General features: G+C 57.4%; 2 protein-coding genes and 3 pseudogenes across 2 annotated transcripts; all 5 read right to left on the bottom strand.

Moving 5' to 3' along the window:
• Positions 1 to 1,711: 1,711 nt before the first annotated feature.
• LOC132354570 (uncharacterized protein SPEM3-like) lies at positions 1,712 to 4,398 on the bottom strand (annotated as a pseudogene).
• A 2,824-nt stretch (positions 4,399 to 7,222) lies between these two features.
• On the bottom strand, positions 7,223 to 9,909 carry LOC132354569 (uncharacterized protein SPEM3-like; annotated as a pseudogene).
• A 4,049-nt stretch (positions 9,910 to 13,958) lies between these two features.
• On the bottom strand, positions 13,959 to 15,420 carry LOC132354567 (uncharacterized protein SPEM3-like). The gene is made up of 2 exons (XM_059906435.1): positions 15,283 to 15,420; positions 13,959 to 15,076 (listed from the first exon to the last, which is right to left on the bottom strand). Exons 1-2 carry the CDS (start codon positions 15,418 to 15,420, stop codon positions 14,273 to 14,275), a joined length of 942 nt encoding a protein of 313 aa, XP_059762418.1. The 3' UTR covers positions 13,959 to 14,272.
• A 2,824-nt stretch (positions 15,421 to 18,244) lies between these two features.
• On the bottom strand, positions 18,245 to 20,974 carry LOC132354566 (uncharacterized protein SPEM3-like; annotated as a pseudogene).
• Positions 20,975 to 21,319: 345 nt separating this feature from the next.
• On the bottom strand, positions 21,320 to 23,447 carry SPEM2 (SPEM family member 2). The gene is made up of 4 exons (XM_059906434.1): positions 23,310 to 23,447; positions 23,101 to 23,158; positions 21,630 to 22,967; positions 21,320 to 21,393 (listed from the first exon to the last, which is right to left on the bottom strand). The coding sequence occupies exons 1-4, from the start codon at positions 23,445 to 23,447 to the stop codon at positions 21,320 to 21,322; spliced, it is 1,608 nt and encodes a 535-aa protein (XP_059762417.1).
• Positions 23,448 to 24,126: the final 679 nt, after the last annotated feature.

Raw genomic sequence — 24,126 nt, 5'->3', positions numbered from 1 at the left:
CATCTCGGCCCATTCGGCCGCCCGGCGCCGAACTCCTTGGGGTTAGAACAGAGGCCTAATAGGATGGATCTGAATAGCAAACAATAATGAGGGACATACACTAGGGCATGCGGAGAAATAGGGGACTCCACATCTCACTTGGGAGTAGAGGAGCCCTGGTCATTTAAATCTAGAAGGGTTCTTGCATGCAATTATAACTTCATTTTAGAGGTGAGACTGCAAGCCTAGAAAGGTTGCACATGACTTGTCCAAGGTCAGAGCTGAGCCAGAGAGGTGTTGGAAATGGGCTCTCCCGCTGGGACGTGTCTCCTTGGAATCGGTGGTGGTAATGTTAGACAAGAACACACCGATAGTGTGCCTGTAGTGACCCAGGGATGGACATCTGACTCAGGGAAGGGACATATTAGTGTTGCCCACCTCAGACACACAAGTGGTGGCAGGGAAAACACTTTGCAATCTCGCAGCTTATGTGTGTATACAGAAGAGTTATCAGGACTGAAAATCAAGTCCAGAGGAAACTCCAGCTGGGCTAGGGCAGGGCAATGAGAAATTATGAGGGGAAGGAAATTGCTTTCAGCGGCCAGTGCTATCATGGACACAGCTTAAGTCCAGGCTGAAACTAGGAGCCAGAATAATAGGACAGAAAGATAGGACACCAGAGACACGCTCACAGATTAGACCAATGCATGCTGGACCAGGAATTCTTACATTCCTTTTTCCCAGGGGTCTGTCTCCACAGTGAACTAGGCCTAAGTCCATGGGCAAGAAAATTAAGTGGAGACACCTCGAAAAAATTAGAGGCCTATGAAGGAGGGGACCGTCAGAATCCAAGGCTCAATTTGGGGAGCCTAAAACACAAGGTTTCCTAGTCACTGACCAAGAGAGGTCTTCTCCCTCAGTAACCACGAGCCCCAAACACAGCCCAGAACGGGGGAGGCAAGTTTGCATACCTCTGGTCGTGACCCAAGAGACCAGATCAGGAAAACTGAAGCCTGGGCTCTTTCTCACAGTCTGGGGAAATCAGGCGTTGGGTGTCCATGCCTACATCTTACCTCCTCCCCAGAGGGTGGCTTCTGAGCCACCCTAAAAAGAACTAAGTTCTCTGGGCTCTGGGGGAGCTTTAAGATGCTGGGGGTGGGTGACAGGGAAAGGAAAATTGCTCTAAACTCTAAAGCACTGCTCTCCAATAGCATTTTTCATGATGATGGAAACGTTCTAAATCTGTGCTGTCCAATACAGTATCCGCTAGCTCCATGTGACTACTGAGCACTTAGAAGATCATGACACTGAGGAACAGAATTTTTTTCTTTTTTGGCCAAGCCATGAAGCTTGCAGGGACTGAGTTCCCCGACCAGGGATTGAACCGCGGCCACAGCAGTGAAAGCGCCAAGTCCCAACAACTGGACCACCAGGGAACAGAATTGGACGCCAGGGAAATTCTGTTCCCTGAGGAAGAGAATTTTTAACTTTTTAACTTAATTTTTAACAGAATTACTTTTCCTTAATTGTAACTAATTTATATTCTAATAGGCATATTTGGCTAGTGGCTACTGTAATTGACAATGCAGCTCTAGGGCCTTGGGGATAACGGATTTAGCTAGACAGCGATGGAGGGAAAGCAGGGAGAGCTTAGGTCCTCATCAGGCCCTGTGGGATGGGGCTGGGGTGGATGTCCTCACACAACCACAGAACACTTCTCTTGTCTCTTTATTCCTCATGCATATCTGTCCCCTGATATCCCCACTCCTTGATGGTCTCCGGTGAGTTGTTGGATGTCTCTCGGTGAAGGCGCCTGGGAGACAGAGCTTCGCATTTGTCCCTGCCCGCTCTGAACTGTCTCTGGCGGGCGTCAAAGACCACATGCCCTAGCCGGGTGCCTGACCCAGGACAGTAGGGCTTCCAGCTGGTCTTGGGAGGCGTAGACATCTGGCGATAGTTCTGGCAGGCTGGAGGAACTGAATCCATGGGGTGGCACACCCAGTCTTGGCCGCCTGCTCGCCGGGAGGATGATTGCAGCTCAATCAGCACAGGTACCTCTGAGAAGGTTTGCAGGTCATTGTAGGTCACCTGAGCCTTGGGAGAGCAGGAGTTCTGACTGGGTGGGACAGAAGTCCCTGGTGTGTGCTGCCCTGCATCCTCCTTTCGAGGACCTGCCTCAGATCTAAATAAGTTTCGGGTAGATGTGCGCCCAAAGCTTGGACAGAGTCAGTTCCTACACGGTTCTTGTGGAGGCCTGGATTTGGGGTAAGGCCTGGTTTTCTGGAAACTCTACAGTCTTTTAAAGGTCCTAGGGTACTTTGGAGGACACAGCCTTGGTTGAGGCCTAGACTCTCACGAAGTTCAGGGGGTTGGGGCTGGTTTGGGGTTTGGGACGTCGTGGATAACTGGGGAGGGATGGGGCCCTGGGAAGAGAGGACAGACGGAGGAGACTTGGAGGTTGGGGGAAAGGTGGGGGGTTGTATTAAGGCGGAGGGCTTCTGGTGGTTGCTGTGTTGATGAAGGACAAAGGATCTGGGAGAAACAAGAGGCAGAGAAAGAGTGCATGGTGGGGGCATGGCGCATGGTGAGCTCTGGGCACTGGTTGGAGAATGGAAGCAAGGTTGAGAAGGTGCAGCATCCTTGGAGTACACCAGGAATTTGGGGTAGACTGGAGCCTGGGGGTCCGTGTTTCTCTTCTCAGAACTGCAAGGATGGAAGCTGCAGTAAGGGAAGGTCTTGGACTGCACAAATTTGTCTTTGGCATCATTTGAGATCTTCCATTCCATATTCCCCGACTCCAGGTAACCCAGTATGGATCCAGTGGAGGGCTTGGCACTGTCCCCACTACATTGCTGCAGTGTTTGCTAAGCTATACCGGAGCTCACCAGACCATGCCCCTCTTGGGGCCTGGAGACGGTACCCAAGTCCTTTCTGGAGTACCCAGAGTTCTGAGGGGGACACACATGGACCACGTTCTGCTTTACCCTGCGGGCATCGTAGACCACCTGGCCGGAGGAGAGGCCTTGGCTGAAGGCAGACAAGGTAGAGGGAATAGAAGCTAGGGTGGGGGTAGGGGTGGTGGAAGGGACTGGAGTGGTCGTCAGGGCCATGACCAGCACTGGGACAGAGGTTGTGGCAGAGATCGGGACAGGGGCTGGTGTAGGGGCTAGGGCAGGAGTAGTAGCAGGGGCAGAAGTTGGGGGAGGAACTGGGGCCGAAGGTGGGGGAGGGACCAGAGTGTTGGCATGGGTATAGGTCAGATGAGCATGGGTCAGGGTGCAGACAGAAGTGTGGCCCAGGGACTGGGCTGAGGCATTTGAGGGGCCCTGGGCTTGGGCCTGGGCTGGGGTATGGGCTGAGGTATGCTCAGGGCCATGGACCTGGGCAAGGCTGCGCTCGGGGTGAGGGCTGGGCAGGGGGTCTGGGCCTGGGGGCGGGTGTGCTCAGGGGGGTGGGCTGAGGAGAAGGTCTGGGCCTTGGCAGGAGCATGCGCAGGGGGCTGAACTGGGGGGCGGGTTTGGGCCCGGGCTGGGGCCTGGGCTGGGTCATAGTCTGGGGTCTTCGTCTTGCTCTCTTGGGGCAGGCGGAGTGGAAGCACGTCCACCTTGCTCATCCTGCGGAGCTTGGAAGATGTCTCTTGCCTGGAGTAAAAGGTGGCTCGGGACGTTAAGGCTGTGACCGGAGGGGCCTCGCCAGCGCCCACTACCCCCTCCTTCCACAGTCCCCGTGGAGCCTCCATGGGAGCCCCAGCCCGTCCACACTGAGGCGGCCTCCAGCAGCACCCAGAAGCCTTCTCATGTTTTGTGTCTGGTATCCAGGAGTCAAGGTGGTTTGGGTGCCCGAGCAGGAAGCTTGGGCGATGGCGGAAGCGGGAAGGAACTCTTGAGCACAGGTTCTTGGGATCCACGGAGCAGCGCACGCACATGCGATGGCTGCCTACACAGCTGGCTTGCTTGTCTGCGGGGAAAGGCGAGATGGGACAGGGCCTGGGTTCCTGAGGGGCTGAGAATCGAGGCAGGGATAGAAGAAAGGGGACAGGCCCACATCCCCTGAGCCCACGCTGGCGCCCACTCACCTTTGGGGAAAATATGATTGAAAAGTGTCCGCAAGGAGCTCTTCAGATGCCTCCAGATCTGAGGGAAGCAGGGGAGAGGGGAGGCCGGGAGCAGGGTGAGCCCTGAAATCCAACCCTTGTCCGGCCACACCCCAGCAGCCCTCCCACCTCAGCCCCTTCAAGACCCCAGGGCTCCCCCAACCCCGCTTCCCAGATCCCGCCCTGACCAGAGTCACCACCTTGATCCCCACGTTGAGCAAGATGAAGCTGCCCAGGATCAGAAGAATTGAGTCTCCTAGGTCCTGGCATTTCCTGGGGTTGGTGCCAGAGCACGGCTGGGCTCGGTAGTGGGTTTGCTCACCCATGGCCGTGGGTCCCAGGACTGCCTGGGCCCCCCGGCCTCCACATAGTCACTGGGAGCCAGACTCCTCTGGTGGGGGAGGGGGAGAAGGACTGGGTCATAATGGGGCAGGTGGTGGGGTCACAATGAGGGGGGAGGAGGAAAAGGAGGGCCCAGGGTGGCATTCCCTGGTAACCAGGTAATCAGGTAAGCTGAGCCTGGACAGTCAAACAGGGCCCGGAGGCCGGCACACCTCCCCTCGAGCGGTCAATCATTCGCTCACCGCCCGCTGACTCACTTGTTCAAATGACACATTCCATCTCCTGGCCCCTCCTGAGACTAGGAAGACCTTGGCCTCAGAGCCCTGGGGAAGGCCTGGCTGGAGTCCAGAGCCTCAGCCTTCTTCATGCCCTTCACTGGGCGTGGAGCTGGACCTGCCCAGATGTGGAACCTCCCAGTTTGGAAGCAGCTTCTTGTATGAGGCTCTCTGGGGACAGGGACAGCTGAGACACAGAGGAGGTGCCCAGAGACCAGTGGTTTGGAGTCTGCAGCTGCAGATCTCCTTAGTGCATGGTATAGGACCAGGAGGGGCTTGCTGGCAGGACTGTGGCCACTAAACCAAGGGGACCCTCAGGCCAAGAAGAGGACACTGGCTTCTTATTGCAGGAAGCCAAGGGCAGGGACCCAGGCTGGCAGAAGGAGTGGCGCTTCCAAGCCACAGACCACCAATGTTTCCTGGACTCTGGCGCTCTTTATTCCTCTCTCCATGCCCTGCCGCCCCCCGCCCCCGCCCCCGTTTGCTGCTGGTCAGTTCATTTTTCCCAGTCTGGCGCCCGTGCAGAGGGGGCCTCGAGGCCGAGGTGGAAGGCGGCAGCGAGTTGGCCCGCGCTCGGCTCTCCTGCGCTTGCCGCTTCAGCTCCAGGCTGTCATACACCTGGTAGCTGGCATTGCCCCCCGGGTCCCGGCTGAGTGGCATGAAGGTGGGCCGGGGCGGAAGGTGCTCGGTAGCCTGGACGTCGGGCAGGGGCTGGGAGGAGCGGACGAGCAGGGCTGAGCTGGGAGCCGGGGCCCGCCGGTACGAGGCCTCGGCCAGCACCGTGAGGGAGGCGGAGGTGGTCAGAGGGCGCCGCACGGGCAGCATCTCGGCCCATTCGGCCGCCCGGCGCCGAACTCCTTGGGGTTAGAACAGAGGCCTAATAGGATGGATCTGAATAGCAAACAATAATGAGGGACATACACTAGGGCATGCGGAGAAATAGGGGACTCCACATCTCACTTGGGAGTAGAGGAGCCCTGGTCATTTAAATCTAGAAGGGTTCTTGCATGCAATTATAACTTCATTTTAGAGGTGAGACTGCAAGCCTAGAAAGGTTGCACATGACTTGTCCAAGGTCAGAGCTGAGCCAGAGAGGTGTTGGAAATGGGCTCTCCCGCTGGGACGTGTCTCCTTGGAATCGGTGGTGGTAATGTTAGACAAGAACACACCGATAGTGTGCCTGTAGTGACCCAGGGATGGACATCTGACTCAGGGAAGGGACATATTAGTGTTGCCCACCTCAGACACACAAGTGGTGGCAGGGAAAACACTTTGCAATCTCGCAGCTTATGTGTGTATACAGAAGAGTTATCAGGACTGAAAATCAAGTCCAGAGGAAACTCCAGCTGGGCTAGGGCAGGGCAATGAGAAATTATGAGGGGAAGGAAATTGCTTTCAGCGGCCAGTGCTATCATGGACACAGCTTAAGTCCAGGCTGAAACTAGGAGCCAGAATAATAGGACAGAAAGATAGGACACCAGAGACACGCTCACAGATTAGACCAATGCATGCTGGACCAGGAATTCTTACATTCCTTTTTCCCAGGGGTCTGTCTCCACAGTGAACTAGGCCTAAGTCCATGGGCAAGAAAATTAAGTGGAGACACCTCGAAAAAATTAGAGGCCTATGAAGGAGGGGACCGTCAGAATCCAAGGCTCAATTTGGGGAGCCTAAAACACAAGGTTTCCTAGTCACTGACCAAGAGAGGTCTTCTCCCTCAGTAACCACGAGCCCCAAACACAGCCCAGAACGGGGGAGGCAAGTTTGCATACCTCTGGTCGTGACCCAAGAGACCAGATCAGGAAAACTGAAGCCTGGGCTCTTTCTCACAGTCTGGGGAAATCAGGCGTTGGGTGTCCATGCCTACATCTTACCTCCTCCCCAGAGGGTGGCTTCTGAGCCACCCTAAAAAGAACTAAGTTCTCTGGGCTCTGGGGGAGCTTTAAGATGCTGGGGGTGGGTGACAGGGAAAGGAAAATTGCTCTAAACTCTAAAGCACTGCTCTCCAATAGCATTTTTCATGATGATGGAAACGTTCTAAATCTGTGCTGTCCAATACAGTATCCGCTAGCTCCATGTGACTACTGAGCACTTAGAAGATCATGACACTGAGGAACAGAATTTTTTTCTTTTTTGGCCAAGCCATGAAGCTTGCAGGGACTGAGTTCCCCGACCAGGGATTGAACCGCGGCCACAGCAGTGAAAGCGCCAAGTCCCAACAACTGGACCACCAGGGAACAGAATTGGACGCCAGGGAAATTCTGTTCCCTGAGGAAGAGAATTTTTAACTTTTTAACTTAATTTTTAACAGAATTACTTTTCCTTAATTGTAACTAATTTATATTCTAATAGGCATATTTGGCTAGTGGCTACTGTAATTGACAATGCAGCTCTAGGGCCTTGGGGATAACGGATTTAGCTAGACAGCGATGGAGGGAAAGCAGGGAGAGCTTAGGTCCTCATCAGGCCCTGTGGGATGGGGCTGGGGTGGATGTCCTCACACAACCACAGAACACTTCTCTTGTCTCTTTATTCCTCATGCATATCTGTCCCCTGATATCCCCACTCCTTGATGGTCTCCGGTGAGTTGTTGGATGTCTCTCGGTGAAGGCGCCTGGGAGACAGAGCTTCGCATTTGTCCCTGCCCGCTCTGAACTGTCTCTGGCGGGCGTCAAAGACCACATGCCCTAGCCGGGTGCCTGACCCAGGACAGTAGGGCTTCCAGCTGGTCTTGGGAGGCGTAGACATCTGGCGATAGTTCTGGCAGGCTGGAGGAACTGAATCCATGGGGTGGCACACCCAGTCTTGGCCGCCTGCTCGCCGGGAGGATGATTGCAGCTCAATCAGCACAGGTACCTCTGAGAAGGTTTGCAGGTCATTGTAGGTCACCTGAGCCTTGGGAGAGCAGGAGTTCTGACTGGGTGGGACAGAAGTCCCTGGTGTGTGCTGCCCTGCATCCTCCTTTCGAGGACCTGCCTCAGATCTAAATAAGTTTCGGGTAGATGTGCGCCCAAAGCTTGGACAGAGTCAGTTCCTACACGGTTCTTGTGGAGGCCTGGATTTGGGGTAAGGCCTGGTTTTCTGGAAACTCTACAGTCTTTTAAAGGTCCTAGGGTACTTTGGAGGACACAGCCTTGGTTGAGGCCTAGACTCTCACGAAGTTCAGGGGGTTGGGGCTGGTTTGGGGTTTGGGACGTCGTGGATAACTGGGGAGGGATGGGGCCCTGGGAAGAGAGGACAGACGGAGGAGACTTGGAGGTTGGGGGAAAGGTGGGGGGTTGTATTAAGGCGGAGGGCTTCTGGTGGTTGCTGTGTTGATGAAGGACAAAGGATCTGGGAGAAACAAGAGGCAGAGAAAGAGTGCATGGTGGGGGCATGGCGCATGGTGAGCTCTGGGCACTGGTTGGAGAATGGAAGCAAGGTTGAGAAGGTGCAGCATCCTTGGAGTACACCAGGAATTTGGGGTAGACTGGAGCCTGGGGGTCCGTGTTTCTCTTCTCAGAACTGCAAGGATGGAAGCTGCAGTAAGGGAAGGTCTTGGACTGCACAAATTTGTCTTTGGCATCATTTGAGATCTTCCATTCCATATTCCCCGACTCCAGGTAACCCAGTATGGATCCAGTGGAGGGCTTGGCACTGTCCCCACTACATTGCTGCAGTGTTTGCTAAGCTATACCGGAGCTCACCAGACCATGCCCCTCTTGGGGCCTGGAGACGGTACCCAAGTCCTTTCTGGAGTACCCAGAGTTCTGAGGGGGACACACATGGACCACGTTCTGCTTTACCCTGCGGGCATCGTAGACCACCTGGCCGGAGGAGAGGCCTTGGCTGAAGGCAGACAAGGTAGAGGGAATAGAAGCTAGGGTGGGGGTAGGGGTGGTGGAAGGGACTGGAGTGGTCGTCAGGGCCATGACCAGCACTGGGACAGAGGTTGTGGCAGAGATCGGGACAGGGGCTGGTGTAGGGGCTAGGGCAGGAGTAGTAGCAGGGGCAGAAGTTGGGGGAGGAACTGGGGCCGAAGGTGGGGGAGGGACCAGAGTGTTGGCATGGGTATAGGTCAGATGAGCATGGGTCAGGGTGCAGACAGAAGTGTGGCCCAGGGACTGGGCTGAGGCATTTGAGGGGCCCTGGGCTTGGGCCTGGGCTGGGGTATGGGCTGAGGTATGCTCAGGGCCATGGACCTGGGCAGGGCTGCGCTCGGGGTGAGGGCTGGGCAGGGGGTCTGGGCCTGGGGGCGGGTGTGCTCAGGGGGGTGGGCTGAGGAGAAGGTCTGGGCCTTGGCAGGAGCATGCGCAGGGGGCTGAACTGGGGGGCGGGTTTGGGCCCGGGCTGGGGCCTGGGCTGGGTCATAGTCTGGGGTCTTCGTCTTGCTCTCTTGGGGCAGGCGGAGTGGAAGCACGTCCACCTTGCTCATCCTGCGGAGCTTGGAAGATGTCTCTTGCCTGGAGTAAAAGGTGGCTCGGGACGTTAAGGCTGTGACCGGAGGGGCCTCGCCAGCGCCCACTACCCCCTCCTTCCACAGTCCCCGTGGAGCCTCCATGGGAGCCCCAGCCCGTCCACACTGAGGCGGCCTCCAGCAGCACCCAGAAGCCTTCTCATGTTTTGTGTCTGGTATCCAGGAGTCAAGGTGGTTTGGGTGCCCGAGCAGGAAGCTTGGGCGATGGCGGAAGCGGGAAGGAACTCTTGAGCACAGGTTCTTGGGATCCACGGAGCAGCGCACGCACATGCGATGGCTGCCTACACAGCTGGCTTGCTTGTCTGCGGGGAAAGGCGAGATGGGACAGGGCCTGGGTTCCTGAGGGGCTGAGAATCGAGGCAGGGATAGAAGAAAGGGGACAGGCCCACATCCCCTGAGCCCACGCTGGCGCCCACTCACCTTTGGGGAAAATATGATTGAAAAGTGTCCGCAAGGAGCTCTTCAGATGCCTCCAGATCTGAGGGAAGCAGGGGAGAGGGGAGGCCGGGAGCAGGGTGAGCCCTGAAATCCAACCCTTGTCCGGCCACACCCCAGCAGCCCTCCCACCTCAGCCCCTTCAAGACCCCAGGGCTCCCCCAACCCCGCTTCCCAGATCCCGCCCTGACCAGAGTCACCACCTTGATCCCCACGTTGAGCAAGATGAAGCTGCCCAGGATCAGAAGAATTGAGTCTCCTAGGTCCTGGCATTTCCTGGGGTTGGTGCCAGAGCACGGCTGGGCTCGGTAGTGGGTTTGCTCACCCATGGCCGTGGGTCCCAGGACTGCCTGGGCCCCCCGGCCTCCACATAGTCACTGGGAGCCAGACTCCTCTGGTGGGGGAGGGGGAGAAGGACTGGGTCATAATGGGGCAGGTGGTGGGGTCACAATGAGGGGGGAGGAGGAAAAGGAGGGCCCAGGGTGGCATTCCCTGGTAACCAGGTAATCAGGTAAGCTGAGCCTGGACAGTCAAACAGGGCCCGGAGGCCGGCACACCTCCCCTCGAGCGGTCAATCATTCGCTCACCGCCCGCTGACTCACTTGTTCAAATGACACATTCCATCTCCTGGCCCCTCCTGAGACTAGGAAGACCTTGGCCTCAGAGCCCTGGGGAAGGCCTGGCTGGAGTCCAGAGCCTCAGCCTTCTTCATGCCCTTCACTGGGCGTGGAGCTGGACCTGCCCAGATGTGGAACCTCCCAGTTTGGAAGCAGCTTCTTGTATGAGGCTCTCTGGGGACAGGGACAGCTGAGACACAGAGGAGGTGCCCAGAGACCAGTGGTTTGGAGTCTGCAGCTGCAGATCTCCTTAGTGCATGGTATAGGACCAGGAGGGGCTTGCTGGCAGGACTGTGGCCACTAAACCAAGGGGACCCTCAGGCCAAGAAGAGGACACTGGCTTCTTATTGCAGGAAGCCAAGGGCAGGGACCCAGGCTGGCAGAAGGAGTGGCGCTTCCAAGCCACAGACCACCAATGTTTCCTGGACTCTGGCGCTCTTTATTCCTCTCTCCATGCCCTGCCGCCCCCCGCCCCCGCCCCCGTTTGCTGCTGGTCAGTTCATTTTTCCCAGTCTGGCGCCCGTGCAGAGGGGGCCTCGAGGCCGAGGTGGAAGGCGGCAGCGAGTTGGCCCGCGCTCGGCTCTCCTGCGCTTGCCGCTTCAGCTCCAGGCTGTCATACACCTGGTAGCTGGCATTGCCCCCCGGGTCCCGGCTGAGTGGCATGAAGGTGGGCCGGGGCGGAAGGTGCTCGGTAGCCTGGACGTCGGGCAGGGGCTGGGAGGAGCGGACGAGCAGGGCTGAGCTGGGAGCCGGGGCCCGCCGGTACGAGGCCTCGGCCAGCACCGTGAGGGAGGCGGAGGTGGTCAGAGGGCGCCGCACGGGCAGCATCTCGGCCCATTCGGCCGCCCGGCGCCGAACTCCTTGGGGTTAGAACAGAGGCCTAATAGGATGGATCTGAATAGCAAACAATAATGAGGGACATACACTAGGGCATGCGGAGAAATAGGGGACTCCACATCTCACTTGGGAGTAGAGGAGCCCTGGTCATTTAAATCTAGAAGGGTTCTTGCATGCAATTATAACTTCATTTTAGAGGTGAGACTGCAAGCCTAGAAAGGTTGCACATGACTTGTCCAAGGTCAGAGCTGAGCCAGAGAGGTGTTGGAAATGGGCTCTCCCGCTGGGACGTGTCTCCTTGGAATCGGTGGTGGTAATGTTAGACAAGAACACACCGATAGTGTGCCTGTAGTGACCCAGGGATGGACATCTGACTCAGGGAAGGGACATATTAGTGTTGCCCACCTCAGACACACAAGTGGTGGCAGGGAAAACACTTTGCAATCTCGCAGCTTATGTGTGTATACAGAAGAGTTATCAGGACTGAAAATCAAGTCCAGAGGAAACTCCAGCTGGGCTAGGGCAGGGCAATGAGAAATTATGAGGGGAAGGAAATTGCTTTCAGCGGCCAGTGCTATCATGGACACAGCTTAAGTCCAGGCTGAAACTAGGAGCCAGAATAATAGGACAGAAAGATAGGACACCAGAGACACGCTCACAGATTAGACCAATGCATGCTGGACCAGGAATTCTTACATTCCTTTTTCCCAGGGGTCTGTCTCCACAGTGAACTAGGCCTAAGTCCATGGGCAAGAAAATTAAGTGGAGACACCTCGAGAAAATTAGAGGCCTATGAAGGAGGGCACCGTCAGAATCCAAGGCTCAATTTGGGGAGCCTAAAACACAAGGTTTCCTAGTCACTGACCAAGAGAGGTCTTCTCCCTCAGTAACCACGAGCCCCAAACACAGCCCAGAACGGGGGAGGCAAGTTTGCATACCTCTGGTCGTGACCCAAGAGACCAGATCAGGAAAACTGAAGCCTGGGCTCTTTCTCACAGTCTGGGGAAATCAGGCGTTGGGTGTCCATGCCTACATCTTACCTCCTCCCCAGAGGGTGGCTTCTGAGCCACCCTAAAAAGAACTAAGTTCTCTGGGCTCTGGGGGAGCTTTAAGATGCTGGGGGTGGGTGACAGGGAAAGGAAAATTGCTCTAAACTCTAAAGCACTGCTCTCCAATAGCATTTTTCATGATGATGGAAACGTTCTAAATCTGTGCTGTCCAATACAGTATCCGCTAGCTCCATGTGACTACTGAGCACTTAGAAGATCATGACACTGAGGAACAGAATTTTTTTCTTTTTTGGCCAAGCCATGAAGCTTGCAGGGACTGAGTTCCCCGACCAGGGATTGAACCGCGGCCACAGCAGTGAAAGCGCCAAGTCCCAACAACTGGACCACCAGGGAACAGAATTGGACGCCAGGGAAATTCTGTTCCCTGAGGAAGAGAATTTTTAACTTTTTAACTTAATTTTTAACAGAATTACTTTTCCTTAATTGTAACTAATTTATATTCTAATAGGCATATTTGGCTAGTGGCTACTGTAATTGACAATGCAGCTCTAGGGCCTTGGGGATAACGGATTTAGCTAGACAGCGATGGAGGGAAAGCAGGGAGAGCTTAGGTCCTCATCAGGCCCTGTGGGATGGGGCTGGGGTGGATGTCCTCACACAACCACAGAACACTTCTCTTGTCTCTTTATTCCTCATGCATATCTGTCCCCTGATATCCCCACTCCTTGATGGTCTCCGGTGAGTTGTTGGATGTCTCTCGGTGAAGGCGCCTGGGAGACAGAGCTTCACATTTGTCCCTGCCCGCTCTGAACTGTCTCTGGCGGGCGTCAAAGACCACATGCCCTAGCCGGGTGCCTGACCCAGGACAGTAGGGCTTCCAGCTGGTCTTGGGAGGCGTAGACATCTGGCGATAGTTCTGGCAGGCTGGAGGAACTGAATCCATGGGGTGGCACACCCAGTCTTGGCCGCCTGCTCGCCGGGAGGATGATTGCAGCTCAATCAGCACAGGTACCTCTGAGAAGGTTTGCAGGTCATTGTAGGTCACCTGAGCCTTGGGAGAGCAGGAGTTCTGACTGGGTGGGACAGAAGTCCCTGGTGTGTGCTGCCCTGCATCCTCCTTTCGAGGACCTGCCTCAGATCTAAATAAGTTTCGGGTAGATGTGCGCCCAAAGCTTGGACAGAGTCAGTTCCTACACGGTTCTTGTGGAGGCCTGGATTTGGGGTAAGGCCTGGTTTTCTGGAAACTCTACAGTCTTTTAAAGGTCCTAGGGTACTTTGGAGGACACAGCCTTGGTTGAGGCCTAGACTCTCACGAAGTTCAGGGGGTTGGGGCTGGTTTGGGGTTTGGGACGTCGTGGATAACTGGGGAGGGATGGGGCCCTGGGAAGAGAGGACAGACGGAGGAGACTTGGAGGTTGGGGGAAAGGTGGGGGGTTGTATTAAGGCGGAGGGCTTCTGGTGGTTGCTGTGTTGATGAAGGACAAAGGATCTGGGAGAAACAAGAGGCAGAGAAAGAGTGCATGGTGGGGGCATGGCGCATGGTGAGCTCTGGGCACTGGTTGGAGAATGGAAGCAAGGTTGAGAAGGTGCAGCATCCTTGGAGTACACCAGGAATTTGGGGTAGACTGGAGCCTGGGGGTCCGTGTTTCTCTTCTCAGAACTGCAAGGATGGAAGCTGCAGTAAGGGAAGGTCTTGGACTGCACAAATTTGTCTTTGGCATCATTTGAGATCTTCCATTCCATATTCCCCGACTCCAGGTAACCCAGTATGGATCCAGTGGAGGGCTTGGCACTGTCCCCACTACATTGCTGCAGTGTTTGCTAAGCTATACCGGAGCTCACCAGACCATGCCCCTCTTGGGGCCTGGAGACGGTACCCAAGTCCTTTCTGGAGTACCCAGAGTTCTGAGGGGGACACACATGGACCACGTTCTGCTTTACCCTGCGGGCATCGTAGACCACCTGGCCGGAGGAGAGGCCTTGGCTGAAGGCAGACAAGGTAGAGGGAATAGAAGCTAGGGTGGGGGTAGGGGTGGTGGAAGGGACTGGAGTGGTCGTCAGGGCCATGACCAGCACTGGGACAGAGGTTGTGGCAGAGATCGGGACAGGGGCTGGTGTAGGGGCTAGGGCAGGAGTAGTAGCAGGGGCAGAAGTTGGGGGAGGAACTGGGGCCGAAGGTGGGGGAGGGACCAGAGTGTTGGCATGGGTATAGGTCAGATGAGCATGGGTCAGGGTGCAGACAGAAGTGTGGCCCAGGGACTGGGCTGAGGCATTTGAGGGGCCCTGGGCTTGGGCCTGGGCTGGGGTATGGGCTGAGGTATGCTCAGGGCCATGGACCTGGGCAGGGCTGCGCTCGGGGTGAGGGCTGGGCAGGGGGTCTGGGCCTGGGGGCGGGTGTGCTCAGGGGGGTGGGCTGAGGAGAAGGTCTGGGCCTTGGCAGGAGCATGCGCAGGGGGCTGAACTGGGGGGCGGGTTTGGGCCCGGGCTGGGGCCTGGGCTGGGTCATAGTCTGGGGTCTTCGTCTTGCTCTCTTGGGGCAGGCGGAGTGGAAGCACGTCCACCTTGCTCATCCTGCGGAGCTTGGAAGATGTCTCTTGCCTGGAGTAAAAGGTGGCTCGGGACGTTAAGGCTGTGACCGGAGGGGCCTCGCCAGCGCCCACTACCCCCTCCTTCCACAGTCCCCGTGGAGCCTCCATGGGAGCCCCAGCCCGTCCACACTGAGGCGGCCTCCAGCAGCACCCAGAAGCCTTCTCATGTTTTGTGACTGGTATCCACGAGTCAAGGTGGTTTGGGTGCCCGAGCAGGAAGCTTGGGCGATGGCGGAAGCGGGAAGGAACTCTTGAGCACAGGTTCTTGGGATCCACGGAGCAGCGCACGCACATGCGATGGCTGCCTACACAGCTGGCTTGCTTGTCTGCGGGGAAAGGCGAGATGGGACAGGGCCTGGGTTCCTGAGGGGCTGAGAATCGAGGCAGGGATAGAAGAAAGGGGACAGGCCCACATCCCCTGAGCCCACGCTGGCGCCCACTCACCTTTGGGGAAAATATGATTGAAAAGTGTCCGCAAGGAGCTCTTCAGATGCCTCCAGATCTGAGGGAAGCAGGGGAGAGGGGAGGCCGGGAGCAGGGTGAGCCCTGAAATCCAACCCTTGTCCGGCCACACCCCAGCAGCCCTCCCACCTCAGCCCCTTCAAGACCCCAGGGCTCCCCCAACCCCGCTTCCCAGATCCCGCCCTGACCAGAGTCACCACCTTGATCCCCACGTTGAGCAAGATGAAGCTGCCCAGGATCAGAAGAATTGAGTCTCCTAGGTCCTGGCATTTCCTGGGGTTGGTGCCAGAGCACGGCTGGGCTCGGTAGTGGGTTTGCTCACCCATGGCCGTGGGTCCCAGGACTGCCTGGGCCCCCCGGCCTCCACATAGTCACTGGGAGCCAGACTCCTCTGGTGGGGGAGGGGGAGAAGGACTGGGTCATAATGGGGCAGGTGGTGGGGTCACAATGAGGGGGGAGGAGGAAAAGGAGGGCCCAGGGTGGCATTCCCTGGTAACCAGGTAATCAGGTAAGCTGAGCCTGGACAGTCAAACAGGGCCCGGAGGCCGGCACACCTCCCCTCGAGCGGTCAATCATTCGCTCACCGCCCGCTGACTCACTTGTTCAAATGACACATTCCATCTCCTGGCCCCTCCTGAGACTAGGAAGACCTTGGCCTCAGAGCCCTGGGGAAGGCCTGGCTGGAGTCCAGAGCCTCAGCCTTCTTCATGCCCTTCACTGGGCGTGGAGCTGGACCTGCCCAGATGTGGAACCTCCCAGTTTGGAAGCAGCTTCTTGTATGAGGCTCTCTGGGGACAGGGACAGCTGAGACACAGAGGAGGTGCCCAGAGACCAGTGGTTTGGAGTCTGCAGCTGCAGATCTCCTTAGTGCATGGTATAGGACCAGGAGGGGCTTGCTGGCAGGACTGTGGCCACTAAACCAAGGGGACCCTCAGGCCAAGAAGAGGACACTGGCTTCTTATTGCAGGAAGCCAAGGGCAGGGACCCAGGCTGGCAGAAGGAGTGGCGCTTCCAAGCCACAGACCACCAATGTTTCCTGGACTCTGGCGCTCTTTATTCCTCTCTCCATGCCCTGCCGCCCCCCGCCCCCGCCCCCGTTTGCTGCTGGTCAGTTCATTTTTCCCAGTCTGGCGCCCGTGCAGAGGGGGCCTCGAGGCCGAGGTGGAAGGCGGCAGCGAGTTGGCCCGCGCTCGGCTCTCCTGCGCTTGCCGCTTCAGCTCCAGGCTGTCATACACCTGGTAGCTGGCATTGCCCCCCGGGTCCCGGCTGAGTGGCATGAAGGTGGGCCGGGGCGGAAGGTGCTCGGTAGCCTGGACGTCGGGCAGGGGCTGGGAGGAGCGGACGAGCAGGGCTGAGCTGGGAGCCGGGGCCCGCCGGTACGAGGCCTCGGCCAGCACCGTGAGGGAGGCGGAGGTGGTCAGAGGGCGCCGCACGGGCAGCATCTCGGCCCATTCGGCCGCCCGGCGCCGAACTCCTTGGGGTTAGAACAGAGGCCTAATAGGATGGATCTGAATAGCAAACAATAATGAGGGACATACACTAGGGCATGCGGAGAAATAGGGGACTCCACATCTCACTTGGGAGTAGAGGAGCCCTGGTCATTTAAATCTAGAAGGGTTCTTGCATGCAATTATAACTTCATTTTAGAGGTGAGACTGCAAGCCTAGAAAGGTTGCACATGACTTGTCCAAGGTCAGAGCTGAGCCAGAGAGGTGTTGGAAATGGGCTCTCCCGCTGGGACGTGTCTCCTTGGAATCGGTGGTGGTAATGTTAGACAAGAACACACCGATAGTGTGCCTGTAGTGACCCAGGGATGGACATCTGACTCAGGGAAGGGACATATTAGTGTTGCCCACCTCAGACACACAAGTGGTGGCAGGGAAAACACTTTGCAATCTCGCAGCTTATGTGTGTATACAGAAGAGTTATCAGGACTGAAAATCAAGTCCAGAGGAAACTCCAGCTGGGCTAGGGCAGGGCAATGAGAAATTATGAGGGGAAGGAAATTGCTTTCAGCGGCCAGTGCTATCATGGACACAGCTTAAGTCCAGGCTGAAACTAGGAGCCAGAATAATAGGACAGAAAGATAGGACACCAGAGACACGCTCACAGATTAGACCAATGCATGCTGGACCAGGAATTCTTACATTCCTTTTTCCCAGGGGTCTGTCTCCACAGTGAACTAGGCCTAAGTCCATGGGCAAGAAAATTAAGTGGAGACACCTCGAGAAAATTAGAGGCCTATGAAGGAGGGCACCGTCAGAATCCAAGGCTCAATTTGGGGAGCCTAAAACACAAGGTTTCCTAGTCACTGACCAAGAGAGGTCTTCTCCCTCAGTAACCACGAGCCCCAAACACAGCCCAGAACGGGGGAGGCAAGTTTGCATACCTCTGGTCGTGACCCAAGAGACCAGATCAGGAAAACTGAAGCCTGGGCTCTTTCTCACAGTCTGGGGAAATCAGGCGTTGGGTGTCCATGCCTACATCTTACCTCCTCCCCAGAGGGTGGCTTCTGAGCCACCCTAAAAAGAACTAAGTTCTCTGGGCTCTGGGGGAGCTTTAAGATGCTGGGGGTGGGTGACAGGGAAAGGAAAATTGCTCTAAACTCTAAAGCACTGCTCTCCAATAGCATTTTTCATGATGATGGAAACGTTCTAAATCTGTGCTGTCCAATACAGTATCCGCTAGCTCCATGTGACTACTGAGCACTTAGAAGATCATGACACTGAGGAACAGAATTTTTTTCTTTTTTGGCCAAGCCATGAAGCTTGCAGGGACTGAGTTCCCCGACCAGGGATTGAACCGCGGCCACAGCAGTGAAAGCGCCAAGTCCCAACAACTGGACCACCAGGGAACAGAATTGGACGCCAGGGAAATTCTGTTCCCTGAGGAAGAGAATTTTTAACTTTTTAACTTAATTTTTAACAGAATTACTTTTCCTTAATTGTAACTAATTTATATTCTAATAGGCATATTTGGCTAGTGGCTACTGTAATTGACAATGCAGCTCTAGGGCCTTGGGGATAACGGATTTAGCTAGACAGCGATGGAGGGAAAGCAGGGAGAGCTTAGGTCCTCATCAGGCCCTGTGGGATGGGGCTGGGGTGGATGTCCTCACACAACCACAGAACACTTCTCTTGTCTCTTTATTCCTCATGCATATCTGTCCCCTGATATCCCCACTCCTTGATGGTCTCCGGTGAGTTGTTGGATGTCTCTCGGTGAAGGCGCCTGGGAGACAGAGCTTCGCATTTGTCCCTGCCCGCTCTGAACTGTCTCTGGCGGGCGTCAAAGACCACATGCCCTAGCCGGGTGCCTGACCCAGGACAGTAGGGCTTCCAGCTGGTCTTGGGAGGCGTAGACATCTGGCGATAGTTCTGGCAGGCTGGAGGAACTGAATCCATGGGGTGGCACACCCAGTCTTGGCCGCCTGCTCGCCGGGAGGATGATTGCAGCTCAATCAGCACAGGTACCTCTGAGAAGGTTTGCAGGTCATTGTAGGTCACCTGAGCCTTGGGAGAGCAGGAGTTCTGACTGGGTGGGACAGAAGTCCCTGGTGTGTGCTGCCCTGCATCCTCCTTTCGAGGACCTGCCTCAGATCTAAATAAGTTTCGGGTAGATGTGCGCCCAAAGCTTGGACAGAGTCAGTTCCTACACGGTTCTTGTGGAGGCCTGGATTTGGGGTAAGGCCTGGTTTTCTGGAAACTCTACAGTCTTTTAAAGGTCCTAGGGTACTTTGGAGGACACAGCCTTGGTTGAGGCCTAGACTCTCACGAAGTTCAGGGGGTTGGGGCTGGTTTGGGGTTTGGGACGTCGTGGATAACTGGGGAGGGATGGGGCCCTGGGAAGAGAGGACAGACGGAGGAGACTTGGAGGTTGGGGGAAAGGTGGGGGGTTGTATTAAGGCGGAGGGCTTCTGGTGGTTGCTGTGTTGATGAAGGACAAAGGATCTGGGAGAAACAAGAGGCAGAGAAAGAGTGCATGGTGGAGGCATGGCGCATGGTGAGCTCTGGGCACTGGTTGGAGAATGGAAGCAAGGTTGAGAAGGTGCAGCATCCTTGGAGTACACCAGGAATTTGGGGTAGACTGGAGCCTGGGGGTCCGTGTTTCTCTTCTCAGAACTGCAAGGATGGAAGCTGCAGTAAGGGAAGGTCTTGGACTGCACAAATTTGTCTTTGGCATCATTTGAGATCTTCCATTCCATATTCCCCGACTCCAGGTAACCCAGTATGGATCCAGTGGAGGGCTTGGCACTGTCCCCACTACATTGCTGCAGTGTTTGCTAAGCTATACCGGAGCTCACCAGACCATGCCCCTCTTGGGGCCTGGAGACGGTACCCAAGTCCTTTCTGGAGTACCCAGAGTTCTGAGGGGGACACACATGGACCACGTTCTGCTTTACCCTGCGGGCATCGTAGACCACCTGGCCGGAGGAGAGGCCTTGGCTGAAGGCAGACAAGGTAGAGGGAATAGAAGCTAGGGTGGGGGTAGGGGTGGTGGAAGGGACTGGAGTGGTCGTCAGGGCCATGACCAGCACTGGGACAGAGGTTGTGGCAGAGATCGGGACAGGGGCTGGTGTAGGGGCTAGGGCAGGAGTAGTAGCAGGGGCAGAAGTTGGGGGAGGAACTGGGGCCGAAGGTGGGGGAGGGACCAGAGTGTTGGCATGGGTATAGGTCAGATGAGCATGGGTCAGGGTGCAGACAGAAGTGTGGCCCAGGGACTGGGCTGAGGCATTTGAGGGGCCCTGGGCTTGGGCCTGGGCTGGGGTATGGGCTGAGGTATGCTCAGGGCCATGGACCTGGGCAGGGCTGCGCTCGGGGTGAGGGCTGGGCAGGGGGTCTGGGCCTGGGGGCGGGTGTGCTCAGGGGGGTGGGCTGAGGAGAAGGTCTGGGCCTTGGCAGGAGCATGCGCAGGGGGCTGAACTGGGGGGCGGGTTTGGGCCCGGGCTGGGGCCTGGGCTGGGTCATAGTCTGGGGTCTTCGTCTTGCTCTCTTGGGGCAGGCGGAGTGGAAGCACGTCCACCTTGCTCATCCTGCGGAGCTTGGAAGATGTCTCTTGCCTGGAGTAAAAGGTGGCTCGGGACGTTAAGGCTGTGACCGGAGGGGCCTCGCCAGCGCCCACTACCCCCTCCTTCCACAGTCCCCGTGGAGCCTCCATGGGAGCCCCAGCCCGTCCACACTGAGGCGGCCTCCAGCAGCACCCAGAAGCCTTCTCATGTTTTGTGTCTGGTATCCAGGAGTCAAGGTGGTTTGGGTGCCCGAGCAGGAAGCTTGGGCGATGGCGGAAGCGGGAAGGAACTCTTGAGCACAGGTTCTTGGGATCCACGGAGCAGCGCACGCACATGCGATGGCTGCCTACACAGCTGGCTTGCTTGTCTGCGGGGAAAGGCGAGATGGGACAGGGCCTGGGTTCCTGAGGGGCTGAGAATCGAGGCAGGGATAGAAGAAAGGGGACAGGCCCACATCCCCTGAGCCCACGCTGGCGCCCACTCACCTTTGGGGAAAATATGATTGAAAAGTGTCCGCAAGGAGCTCTTCAGATGCCTCCAGATCTGAGGGAAGCAGGGGAGAGGGGAGGCCGGGAGCAGGGTGAGCCCTGAAATCCAACCCTTGTCCGGCCACACCCCAGCAGCCCTCCCACCTCAGCCCCTTCAAGACCCCAGGGCTCCCCCAACCCCGCTTCCCAGATCCCGCCCTGACCAGAGTCACCACCTTGATCCCCACGTTGAGCAAGATGAAGCTGCCCAGGATCAGAAGAATTGAGTCTCCTAGGTCCTGGCATTTCCTGGGGTTGGTGCCAGAGCACGGCTGGGCTCAGTAGTGGGTTTGCTCACCCATGGCCGTGGGTCCCAGGACTGCCTGGGCCCCCCGGCCTCCACATAGTCACTGGGAGCCAGACTCCTCTGGTGGGGGAGGGGGAGAAGGACTGGGTCATAATGGGGCAGGTGGTGGGGTCACAATGAGGGGGGAGGAGGAAAAGGAGGGCCCAGGGTGGCATTCCCTGGTAACCAGGTAATCAGGTAAGCTGAGCCTGGACAGTCAAACAGGGCCCGGAGGCCGGCACACCTCCCCTCGAGCGGTCAATCATTCGCTCACCGCCCGCTGACTCACTTGTTCAAATGACACATTCCATCTCCTGGCCCCTCCTGAGACTAGGAAGACCTTGGCCTCAGAGCCCTGGGGAAGGCCTGGCTGGAGTCCAGAGCCTCAGCCTTCTTCATGCCCTTCACTGGGCGTGGAGCTGGACCTGCCCAGATGTGGAACCTCCCAGTTTGGAAGCAGCTTCTTGTATGAGGCTCTCTGGGGACAGGGACAGCTGAGACACAGAGGAGGTGCCCAGAGACCAGTGGTTTGGAGTCTGCAGCTGCAGATCTCCTTAGTGCATGGTATAGGACCAGGAGGGGCTTGCTGGCAGGACTGTGGCCACTAAACCAAGGGGACCCTCAGGCCAAGAAGAGGACACTGGCTTCTTATTGCAGGAAGCCAAGGGCAGGGACCCAGGCTGGCAGAAGGAGTGGCGCTTCCAAGCCACAGACCACCAATGTTTCCTGGACTCTGGCGCTCTTTATTCCTCTCTCCATGCCCTGCCGCCCCCCGCCCCCGCCCCCGTTTGCTGCTGGTCAGTTCATTTTTCCCAGTCTGGCGCCCGTGCAGAGGGGGCCTCGAGGCCGAGGTGGAAGGCGGCAGCGAGTTGGCCCGCGCTCGGCTCTCCTGCGCTTGCCGCTTCAGCTCCAGGCTGTCATACACCTGGTAGCTGGCATTGCCCCCCGGGTCCCGGCTGAGTGGCATGAAGGTGGGCCGGGGCGGAAGGTGCTCGGTAGCCTGGACGTCGGGCAGGGGCTGGGAGGAGCGGACGAGCAGGGCTGAGCTGGGAGCCGGGGCCCGCCGGTACGAGGCCTCGGCCAGCACCGTGAGGGAGGCGGAGGTGGTCAGAGGGCGCCGCACGGGCAGCATCTCGGCCCATTCGGCCGCCCGGCGCCGTACCTCGTGGGCATCCCGGGAATAGTTCAAGTGTTCCGTGGAGGGGTGCGGGCTGCCGTTGGGCTGGCTGTGAGCACTGCTGGGGAGGCTCCGTCTGTGGGCCTGGGGGGAGTTGCGCTGCCGGGCTTCGGGCCGGCAGCCCCGAGGCTCCAGAGCGGATGGAGGCTCAGAGCCTTCCAGACCACGCCGCCGCTGATTCCAGGAGTCATACGGGAGCTGGCCCCTTGAGGGGTAAGTGCTGTGCCCCCCAGGGACCCACGAGGGGTTAGGGGGCAGCCGTCGGGGGGGTGGTGGAGACGAGGGCCACTGGTCAGCCTCCACGTTGCCCCAGATGCGGGATGGTGAGCAGGGAGCCCCGAGGGACTGCAGCCTTAGCTCGGACTTGGCCTCCACACGCTTGGGCATGCGGCGCGGCTCGGGCGACAGGTAGAGACAGGGTGGTGGCAGGCTGGCCAGGATCCCACCCTGGCGGCCCCAGAGGCCCACGTTGGAGGGCAGGCCCATCCGCTGGTAGAGCCCTCCCCAGCACCCCCGCGGGTGCTTGGGTTGTGGGAAGGAAAGGTCATCCCCCTCCTCCAGGTAGGAGTCCGGGTCCTCCCGATCGAAGGAGCGCATCAGCCGCAGCTGTGACATCCTGTGGCTGCGAGGCAGCCTATGGAAGACTGAGCGGCTGTAGGGGAATTGTCTGCGGTTCTTCGGTCTCCGCTGGTGGCTGCAGGGGCGGCGGCTGCAGCTGCGGCTACGGTTGTGGAGATGATGGTAGGAGGACGAGGAGTAGCAAGTGGGCCGGGCCATTTTCACTTCCACAGGGTCCAGGGTGCAGTGGATGTGGACGTCTCGGGCCTTGGCTGGAGGATATTTGGGGGAACTTTCACAAGCCTGCGAGATGTCATCTGGGGGAGGCGAGAGTCCGTGAGGGCAGGGCAACTGTCAGAAGAGTTCAGGGTTGGGAACCTGGGGGCCTGGGTTTCTAGGGCCCTGGGAATGGCGGGGGCGGGGTGCCCCCTACCTGTCTTCCGTACTTACTTTTCTGATTAATCCAATAGATGGTCTTGTCTAAGGCATTCTGGAGCCCATGCCATATCTGGGGGGAGGTGTGTGAAAATGAAGGCCAGGCTCTCTACCCTCACCCCCGTCCCAGCCAAGACCGTTCCTGCAGACGGAGGTGCAGGCTGCAGCTGGTTCCCACCCTCAGCCCTCTTCACCCCTACTGGTGGTCCCCAACCATCGCTGACCATAGCTGCCATGTTGATCCCAATGTTGACAAGAATGACAAGGCCCAGCAGCAGGAGTAGGAAGTCCTCCACATTCTGGGTACTTTCTTGGTATTGATGGCAGCACCCCAGGTTGTCATACCAGAGCTGGTTTTCCATGGTGGGGGGCTCCTAGGGCCACCTGGGCCGTCCCCCCCACCGGCCCTGACCCACACTGCACTCATGCCAGGACCTGGGGTCACCCACCAACAGGTGAGGGAGCATGGTCATAATGAGGCACGTAGCAGGGAGTCACAATGCAGAGGTAGCCAATCTTTCATCCACTCAGCTGGCCCTTTATGTGGCCATCTCTGCCCTCGGCTCCCACTACATGGAGCTTAGTCCCCAGAGTTCAGTCTGTCCTTCTGTCTCCATGGGGCCATGCTTAACTTGATTTGCAAACATGGTTGTTACAGATGAGAGACAGTCTTCATAGGGACTGAATCATGCATAAAGGATTTCCTCCATTTCATTGTTCGAGACATTATGGCAGCTTATGTAGCCTGTTGGGATTCCCCACCGACGCCTGCTTGGGGCCAGCAGCAAGGGTGACTAGATGGATGAGTGACAGTAAGAGTCCCCTCTGGGGTCGCCCCACTGCACCATCCCCTCCTTGTCCTGCCCATTTCCCAGTCATAACCCCTCTAGCACCCACCGTACCCACCCCTTCCTGGCCAGGGGTTGCAGCCTTAGGTGTTGGTGGTCACTGAGCCCACTGGCCCCTTCGCTTCAGAGCAAGGGTTTGCCACCTTTGCCAGAGACCAACCCCAACCATGGTTTCTCTCCTTCCTAACCAACT

Source organism: Balaenoptera ricei, chromosome 20 (genome assembly GCF_028023285.1).
Source record: "Balaenoptera ricei isolate mBalRic1 chromosome 20, mBalRic1.hap2, whole genome shotgun sequence".
In the NCBI taxonomy this organism is placed as follows: domain Eukaryota; kingdom Metazoa; phylum Chordata; class Mammalia; order Artiodactyla; family Balaenopteridae; genus Balaenoptera; species Balaenoptera ricei.
Note: the sequence above shows the minus strand (reverse complement) of the source record. Positions and strands in the feature narration are given on the sequence as shown.

Coding starts and splice junctions, on each gene's coding strand:
- LOC132354567 (XM_059906435.1), bottom strand. CDS start 15,420: ATGGGTGAGCAAACCCACTACCGAGCCCAGCCGTGCTCTGGCACCAAC. Junction 15,077..15,282: donor GGATCAAGGTGGTGACTCTG/GTCAGGGCGGGA, acceptor TTTTCCCCAAAG/GTGAGTGGGCGCCAGCGTGG.
- SPEM2 (XM_059906434.1), bottom strand. CDS start 23,447: ATGGAAAACCAGCTCTGGTATGACAACCTGGGGTGCTGCCATCAATAC. Junction 23,159..23,309: donor GGATCAACATGGCAGCTATG/GTCAGCGATGGT, acceptor ACCTCCCCCCAG/ATATGGCATGGGCTCCAGAA. Junction 21,394..21,629: donor GAGTCCAGGAAACATTGGTG/GTCTGTGGCTTG, acceptor CCCTGTCCCCAG/AGAGCCTCATACAAGAAGCT.